At 33.4% G+C, this 9,549-nt stretch overlaps 1 protein-coding gene across 1 annotated transcript in view; it reads left to right on the forward strand.

Annotated features, from left to right (window-relative positions):
* The window catches only part of LOC107094755 (inter-alpha-trypsin inhibitor heavy chain H3-like), a 28,460-nt gene that overhangs the window by 17,247 nt on the left and 1,664 nt on the right, over positions 1 to 9,549 (forward strand). The window contains exons 15-20 of the mRNA XM_015390566.1: positions 984 to 1,016; positions 3,771 to 3,797; positions 5,869 to 5,925; positions 6,701 to 6,736; positions 8,500 to 8,607; positions 8,751 to 8,919. Coding sequence (XP_015246052.1) covers positions 984 to 1,016; positions 3,771 to 3,797; positions 5,869 to 5,925; positions 6,701 to 6,736; positions 8,500 to 8,607; positions 8,751 to 8,919 — 430 coding nt within the window. The remainder of the gene's footprint in view (positions 1 to 983; positions 1,017 to 3,770; positions 3,798 to 5,868; positions 5,926 to 6,700; positions 6,737 to 8,499; positions 8,608 to 8,750; positions 8,920 to 9,549) is intronic.

The following is a 9,549-nucleotide window of genomic DNA, read 5'->3' on the forward strand; positions in this document are numbered from 1 at the left end:
ATGGTTATACATTTCAGTAAGGTATTCTGTTTTCATTAAAATTGTTTTTATGCATAAAGTTTTTATGAAAACTTGCAAGAGCAACGACTCGCTCCATTTATTTTTTCATTTAAATTACTCAAGTTAGAAAATTTCTCTAAGAAATACTTTGTGAAAAGCTTTATTAAAAATAATTAGTCATTAACTCTATTTCTCTTCTGAGATTGAACCCTAGTATCAGTCTGATAATTTATATGATCAACTGTTGTTAGCAATTTTAAACATTGCTGAAATAAAAAAAACTAAAAACCTGCATGGAGAAGCATTTCTGTCTCCAGAGACAAGATTCTCCAATTTTATAATTTGTTATGATTTACAAGGTTTACATTTGATTTTTTTTATAAAAACTTGCATACTAAATAAGCAATTATGAGAAAATATGTACTTTTTTTACTAATTGCTCTTGCAAGATCTTTGGAACAAGACTGTAAACATCTCCAAGAATTGTCACAGAGTTATTGGTACAAATGTATACCAAAAATTTTACATTTATGTTTGAAAAATATTTAAAAAATCATGCCTTATTTTAGCTTCTCTCACAACTTTATGTGAATAAACCTCAAAACTTTCTGTTAAAATAAGGATAATTATTAAAATATGACAAGAAAAGCAACTGTAAAGTTGAATTCACACAAGTTATTATAGTTTAATCAAATAGATATAGCAGATGACAGAAATTACTGAAATATATAACTAGTGGGATAGAGCTGCTCAGCTTTAAAACAAAGTTCATATTTTAATACTTATTCTTTGTAATACTGTGATTTAAAAGTATGAATTAAAACATATTTGTCGTTTCACAAACCATTAACAAATTGAAGTAGTGGAAATTATTTGAAAATTATTTTCCACAGTTCATGTGTAATATTAAAACCACAAACTGTTCATTTGAAAATGTACCCTCAATTACTGATATTTATCCCCCCCCCCCTTTTTTTTTTAAGGATATCGAAGTTTTCCGAGTCTTAGAGTTGGAGGTAGGTATGACACAGCAGAGTTTAAAGTGGATAACCACGGAAAATGCCTTTTAGTCTTATCAGATAAAGTTAAGATTAAAAATGCTGTGGGGTATTCCATTCTCACTAAAACGTTCCAGTTTTTTTTTTTTTATTAACGTGTTCAAGTGCAATTTTAAAAATTAATAAATATAACAAACAAAAACCCTGTACTATGGCGAAAGTGATAATGCTCTGCTTGCCAGAATAAAATTCGTTGGGGTTTTTCTGGCATTAAGACAACAATCCTTATTGCCACATAGCATTACAGGAACCTATAAGATATGAAATAAAATAACAGCAAACAAACTACCTGCATAGAGAAGCATTTCAACCTTAAGAGATTCATACAGAGAAAAGCTGCAGTTAGAAAATATTCAAGTCGTTTATACAGGTAACACACTCATTTGCTTCAAAATATTTTTATCCAAGGAAAACCGGCTGATTGCAATGACTCGTTGACTCTCTGCAACCCCTCGCACTGAGCATGCATGTAGTGGAGAGGAAAACTTTCTTTTAAGAGGAAGAAACCTCCAGCAGGAACAGGCTCAGTGTGAGTGGCCATCTGCAGAGGCTGACTGGGGTTCAAGGACACAGAAGCAGATAAAGACATAAACGAAATTAGTTCTTTGAAGATCAGGCCCTGGCAGAAGACTTTGATGCTGTGAATAAATTTATGCATTTTCTGTGCCCTTCCACCATAACATCCAGGGGAGATTTCGATAAGGGAGGAGGCCGAATCCAAAGTAATTCTTTTGAGAGCAGGCTGCAAAGGAATTTTCCATCAGCTTTGAATCTTTTCTTGCTGGCTCTACATGGTGGATCCAATATTCCAAATTTGTTGGGCTTTTCTGCCTTTAAGCAAGCGTGCCCATCCAAGATATTATCCTATCCCACATTAGAGTTCAACCACCACAGCCAGCCTGCGTTCAATCGCACCCAGCAGACGGCTCAGCTCCTGGTCCTGCTCATTCACAGCCATCGTGCCGCTTAAATCCTCTAATTGTAGGTTACAGGAGAAATCAGAGAATCATAAATCTGTAAATCCATACATCTTTGACTGACAACATTGCAACACACACCATCCTCCAATTCTTCCATGACTCCATGGTGTATCCCACAGGTCCCCTTTTCCCTGTCTTCCAGTTGAGGAAATTTGATCGATATCATTAAGAGACCAGCTGACCAGATCCATTGTTTGAATTTGGGTGATATGAAGAGAGGGCTCAGAAAAGACAAGACATAGTAAAGCAGGGACAGATCAAAGCAGGGAGTTGCAGAGCAGCAAGAAAATGTGACCGCCTCCTTGAAGACTCAGAGCAGAAATGCTAATGCCACTCTCATTGGTTGTCCCGCCTTAAACTCAGCCTTCTCTCTTCCTGATTGGCTGTGTTCTAGTCCCAATGTGCCCATAGTTTATATTTTATCCACGCTACAATACCTCAGCTATTACTAATTGATATTAGGCTACGAAACAAGTCCCAATTAAAATACAAAATGTTATCTACGCAAAATCAGATGAAAGCTAATGATTGAAGTTCTGTAAAGAAGCAGGAGAGGATGTTTTGATTTGTGGACCTTGAGAAATGTAAGTAACCAACATTGCCATCTCAAAATAATATTTATTCTGAAGTGTAATACATTTTATCAATCAAAAACCTTTTTTCTTTGATAAAATTTAATATTCTGACTCAGACAGTAGTTCTGAAGACTGCTGGAAAAATGGAGTAGCAAAGACTGTAAACTATAAAAAATTCTGATTCTTAGCCATTGCCAACTGAAAAAGAAAATTTGACGGTATCCCTTTTACAAATATTTAGATTCTATTAAATTTTTTGACAAAACTTTGAGGCAATTCACATATAAATAGCAGGTTTTATTTGAAGACTTTTGATAAAATATGACAACAAATTCAACTGTAAAGTTTAATTTACACAAATACATTTTCAAGGTACTAGACTATAAACAAATAAAGATTAGTGAGGAAAAGGATAGAAATATATAAATAGATAAAGTTTCTCTATATTAAAAGAAAGATCATATTTTAATAATTATTCTTTTAACTCTGTTATTTGAAAATAATTGACTTTATTGCAAAGTATTAACCAACAGTAAAAGCTTATTGTCAGGTGAGCCTTTAAACAGTAAATTAACCCCCAGCTTTTATTGTCATTACACTGTCACAAGTACAAATCAACAAAATGAGCTCTCTGTATTTAACCCATCCCCTTGGGGAGCAATAGGGCTTGAACTCAAAACCTCTGGATTCCTGGCAGAATACACCAACCACTAGGCCGCCACTCCTCCTACTTTGTGAAATCTAATGGAGATTATCTATACCTCACTTTTTTTATTTTCTTTTTCTCCATTTAACAGTGGGTAAGAATTACCTTACCCCAAAAATTGTGAAATTGTAATATAGAAATGTATGGAATAGTTATATGATAAGTTATCATTGACTGATAAAAGGACAAATGTGTTAAACAGATACTCAGCCAGTTTATGACATATCTAACCTATTGTAATTATATTAATTATAAACTGATAAGAACATGAAAATTTCAGTAGTATGAACTAAAACATATTAGTAAGCTCTTAAAACATTACCAATTAGAGGTTGTGGAAATAATTTCAAAATAATTTCCTAGAGTTTACATGTAACATTGAAGCTAAAACTGTTCATCTGAAAATCTACAATTAATTGATTAATAATTTTGTCGCCCTTTTTTTCTAAAGGACATGGACATTCTGGACTTGGTAGAGGTAGGTATGGCAGAGCAGTTTAAAGTGAATAACCACGCAAAATGCCTTTTGCTCTTATCAGATAAAGTTAAGGTAAAAAATGCTGTGAGGCATTCCTTTCTCACTATAACATTATTTTTACAAATAATGTTTATGATACACTTGGAAGATCAGCCATTTCTATCATTTATTTTTCAGGACAATTTTTGTAGGTTATAAAAAGATCACTAAGAACTGTTTTTTGAAAAGCTTTATTGTAAATAATTTGTCATTAACTCTACTTCTCTGCTGACTGCAACCCTTGTATACATCTTATAATTTAAGTATTCAACAGCAATTTTAAAAATTATTGAAAAAGACAACAACAAACAAACACTCTGTATAGAGAAGCATTTCTGTCTCCAGACACAAGATTCCAAAGAAATTTATTTTGTTTCATTTACAAGGTTTACAGTATTTTTTTTTTTTTCTAAAACCATGTATATTAAATAAGCCATTAAGATAATAATATGTACTTTTTATTATTTCATCTAAAAGGATTTTTGAAACAAGATTCAAAACAGGTGTCCTAGAATTCAGGGTTGCTGAATATAAATAGATATCATGATTTTACAAGATCCCAAAATTTATATTTTTTTCATTTAGAGGGTTTACAGTGATTTTTTTGTTTCTAAAACCATGTATACTAGATAAACCATTAAGAGAAGGTACTTTTTTATAACTATCTCAAAAAAATTTTTTGTTTTTGTTTGAGTTAACAGCACTAGTGGCTCATTTTTTTGGACAAGGAACGGTATATGAGAATTTAATGGTAATCTCTAAATTTTTTGGCTCTGCACTTCTATAGCTCAAAGATGTTTGAATCCATAAATGCGAGACCCACTCCTATGTAATTATAAATTGCAATTTTCTAAGTCAAGGCTAACATGAAGATTGAGACTTTTAGTCCATAGATGATAATTAACACAGACTACTTATGTATAATATATCACATTTCTGTTAGTAAATTGCTGTAATTATTACACATTGGTGGTTTAATAGTAGCACAAACTACTAGAAATATTATGTTATTAGTACTTTGTTAGTGTAATTAGTACTTATGGCAAACTTACTTTTGATTTGTGGGTGAAAAAAAGGCCTCCACAAAAAACTTGTAGAATTGAAATGTATTAAATATTTTTATAATAACTCATCAATTGATAAAATGACAATATAATGTGCCACATTATTGGTCATGACATACAGTAGGCCCTATATAACTTAAGTCTTACTTTGAAAAACCACACAAAATAAATTTTATTTTCAGTGGTGTCAAAATACACACATTTGTTACTTAAGTAGAAGTATAGATACTGCAGTTTAAAAACATTCTGGTAAAAGCTGAAGTATCAACTTGACCGCTTTACTCAATTAAAAGTGAAAAGGTATGTGCTCCAAAAACTACTTAAAGTATAAAAGTATAAAGTAACCTTTAAAGAAAAACAGCCAGATGCAACTATATGAATTAAAAGCTCAATTCTTCAACTATTTCGAAAAATTCTTTGAGATAGGACCAAGGATGAGGGAGGTCTTGTTGGTCTCCGGCTCCCGATACGCTCTCGCCTGTGACCGACCTTTCAGACATTTAAACATCTTTTTCTGAATCCGACATTGTAGCATGGCAGAGACAATTCACAATTGCAGTTTGAAGAACACCTGCTTGCTTCTGATTAATTCCATTGGCGTCAGCACAAATTAGACAATGAGTGTTTGCATTGACTTATACAATTACAGTAGTTTTCATTAGATGTGGATTACACCAATGATCTGCACTGGATGGCGCACATGATGTGAAATTATATTTTATAACATTAAACTGAAGCCAAGAGTAACAATTAACGTTTCTTTTAAAAATTGAATTTTTAAAACAAACGTTATGTATCTGAACTTTATATTCCTTTTTTAAAAGAAATATAAAGTACAGATACTTGTTTGAAAATGTAATGAGTAGAAAATAACACCATGTCATCTTTATGATATATTTTGATAGAATATAATTTGCAAACATGGACATTTTTTTTTTTACTAACTTAACTATTGCTTTATTTAACAGTACTAAAACCAGATATGGCTCACGCTCCACCTGTTCATCCTACCTATTCCTCTTCCCGTAAGTCTAATAAGTCACACACATTGTCAACATCGACTTTTTTTTTTATTACAGATGTTACAAATGCTAAAGCAACTAACCATAGTTTATCATTCATTCATTCATCCCTAATTCAAATGGGTTGTATGAACAACACCACCACCGTACTTCCTGGACTTAAGGCAGCTCTTTTTTTGCCTGTCATTTTGTACTACAGGAACTGATTAATCTAGGTGTGCAAGTGCATTTTGAGAAATGGAAATCTCATGAGAGTTTGTTTTGTATACACTCACAATAAAAGGTGTCTAAGACCAAGTCTAAGACGGTAACCATGCCAGACACACTTGGATTAATCAGTTCATCCTGTACTGAAAGAGAGGAAATAGAAGAGCTACATTAAATTCAGGAATTAAGGAGACTGTGGAAAATCAAGCATTATTTTGCCTTCATTTTTTCATGACGTTCCACTTTGTGTTAGCCAACACAAAATGATTCAACTAAAATGGGTAGAGAAATTTTAATTGAAATATATTTTGAGTCCAAAATATTTTGTGTCTGTAGATATATATATATATATATATATATATATATATATATATATATATATATATATATCTATGAAGATCCTGTCTGCCGTCAATTACAGTACAATTTGGGAGAGGTGCAGCGGAGGAGGGCGGGGACGGCTTTTTTTTCACTACGACACCTACGCAGAGGACCTGGTTTTGAAATATAAATCAGCCTTAAGTCATAAGATGCCTTGAATCAACCTGGAATGTTTGTGTTTAAATTAAAGGCACCAGAGGTGGGAACTGGGCTTTGCCTCCTCCTCGTAAGTATATTTTAAAGCCATTTAAGGTATTCATCCTGTAATTTAGTTGTAGCTAAAGAAAATAATTCATATTTCCTACACAGGATTTCAGCATTTTTTGAGTTCAGTTTACAACTTTTCTAATTATTTATTCTAAGTATTTATTTTTTTGTTTACTATTTAGAGCTGATGTGAATTCAAAAACAACAGAGATTTTTCCACAGTGGGAGAAGAATGCTGGCTTTTTCATGGTTGTACAAGTATAGTTCTGATGCATGGCTGAAGCATCTTTGCTGCTTTGTCTGCACGTTGGAAAAAGTGGGTCTGATGCGTGTTGGGCGGAGCTACGCTATCCTTTCTTTGCCTGTAACAATGGCAGCTATATTTGCTGTGATCAGTTGGTAAAAAAGTAGTTTGAATCTATTTTGAAGTGAGAAAGTCCATCTGAAAACATTGTCAGTGCAGTCAGTTCATCCAGATTACCATCCTGCCTTCAAATATTACTTCTGTTGGAGCCTCTTAGGCCCCTGTACACTGGCGGTGCGCTGTTACTAGGAATCCCATTCAACAGCAGCTTCTGGCCCGCTCGCCCATTCGCGTTTTTCATGTACGTAATCCGAACTGCAGGCACCAGGACAATAAAAATGAACACGTTTTATTGGCAGATTTCAGCATTTTAAGTTAATTTACGTGTTAATAAACAGTTTCAGAGGAGTGATTATAGTGCTCTTCAGCTGCTCAGACGCATGGCTCCTGCTGCTCTAGACAGGCTGCACGCAGCATGCGCGTTCATGAGTTTTGAAGGCGTGGTTTCGAGGGGTGGTCTAAAGGGAGAGGCATGGTTGTGTATGTTCAAAAAATTATGGAAGCAAATCGTTACCATATTTAAAATGAAAAAGCATTTTCAGAAATGCTTTTTCATTTTAAGAATGTGGTTGCATTGTTTGACTCATAAATGAAATTAGTAATCAATCATCCTGTTTGCATTTTCATTTTCTTCTTTAACACCGCTCATTCTTTTACTTAATTAAAATTAAAAAGAAAAGACATTTGAGATTTATCATTCAAAATGTACCCCAGCAAATACATACCAAAATTTAATTTGAAATATAAAATTTGAGACATTTGAGATTTATTTTCAAAAAGCATTTTTGAAAATGTTTTTTTCATTTTAAATATGGTAACGATTTGCTTCCATAAAAAAATTGCTTGATGGAACAGTTTTTTCAAGATCTCCTACAGCACCTTTAATACACAGAATAAACAGTTAGAAAACATACAGAATAAGACAAAGAACGAGCATTTTTAAAGAGAAATAAAAATATAAAAACAAGAACGTATTAACATGGAATTTGATATGCAGTATTTGCTTGAAATTCAACTTGTTCTGAAATAGTTTTATGAAAGGTGGGGATTACCTTCTCATCTTCAGGAAGAAAATTGTTCCTGAGTCATAGAAAAAAATAGTCAAAAAAGCTACCAAAAAGGCCCTGGAAATGATTGTTGTAGAGGAAGCCTAACATACTGTTTGTAAATGTAATAAGAACGGAAAATATGCAATAATATGGGTAAAGTAAAATAAGGAAGTATATCAATAAAAAATTTTTACCGTTTTTTTTTTTTTTTTTAGTTGTATTTGCTGTATTGTATTTGCTGTATTGTATTGTATTGTATTTATTGTATGTATGCAAGTTTTATAACACAGCTTATAGTAACTGCTGCTGGAAGTACCAGCAGTTTTTCTTACATCTGTTATTTTACTCCAACTTTCTATCTCTATTTAGGTTTTGCTCCTCACAAATTTCTGCTGAAAATGGAAAATCAGTCTCAACCACTTTGCTTTGAAATCAACAAAACGTTCATTCTTTTACTATTTCACCATCCAAGCAAAGGTCTGTTTTTTTTTCCCCATTACATTTAAAATATAAATATGAAATTCTTCCTAAAAGCTGCCCATACAAACTAAAAAAAAATCCAGTTTGATTTTGTTATCTATGATACTGTGTTGAGTTGCATTTGGTCACTTTGTTTTCAGAAGTGCGTGTGATTGGTATGCTGGACGCAATAACACATGGGGGCTTCGGGACTATTTTAATCCAAGCTGGCTCTGAGGAAATGGTTGCGTTTAATCACCTTGGAGTTCTAGATCGACGTGATGGGCCTTTTGCACAGCAAACAACAAATGACAATTTCACAACTGGAAGGTCAGCTTTTGGGTTTTTGTTCCACAACCATAAACAGTCCATTATGATGTGTTTTACAGAACAGTAACCATTGCTAATTAACTGATCCAGTGTTCTGGCTAGTGCGGCTTTCTAATGTCATTTTTTTTTAACAACTAATAATTGAACATACACAGTTGAATCTCAGATAATAAAGTAGGCCAGATTTTACAGAATAAAAGGTTTCTAAAAGTTGCACAATATTGAAAATTCAACCTGGAGAGACTCAAACAGTAAAAGCTGGAGTTAGAAAATATCAATTTCATTTATACAGGTAAAACAATCATATTCTTTAAAATATTTGTATCTAAGGAAAACCAGCTGATTTCGAGGACTCATTGACTCTCTAAAGTCCCTCGTATTGAGCATGCATGTAGCAACAGTGGAGAGGAAAATTCCCTTTCAACAGTAAGAAACCTCCAGCAGAACAGGCTCAGTGTGAGCCGCAATCTGCCGAAGCTGACTGGGATTTAAGACAGAGGCAGATGAAGACATGAACAAAATAAGTTCTTCTGATGCTGTGAATCAGCATACACTTGGATGAGTAACATAAAAAAAGGATTATAGTAATCTCTCACCCCCCCCCCCCCCCCCCCCCCCCCCCCGGGCCTT

The sequence above is a fragment of the Cyprinodon variegatus genome, unplaced genomic scaffold (genome assembly GCF_000732505.1).
Source record: "Cyprinodon variegatus isolate N-32 unplaced genomic scaffold, C_variegatus-1.0 Scaffold505, whole genome shotgun sequence".
Lineage (NCBI taxonomy): Eukaryota > Metazoa > Chordata > Actinopteri > Cyprinodontiformes > Cyprinodontidae > Cyprinodon > Cyprinodon variegatus.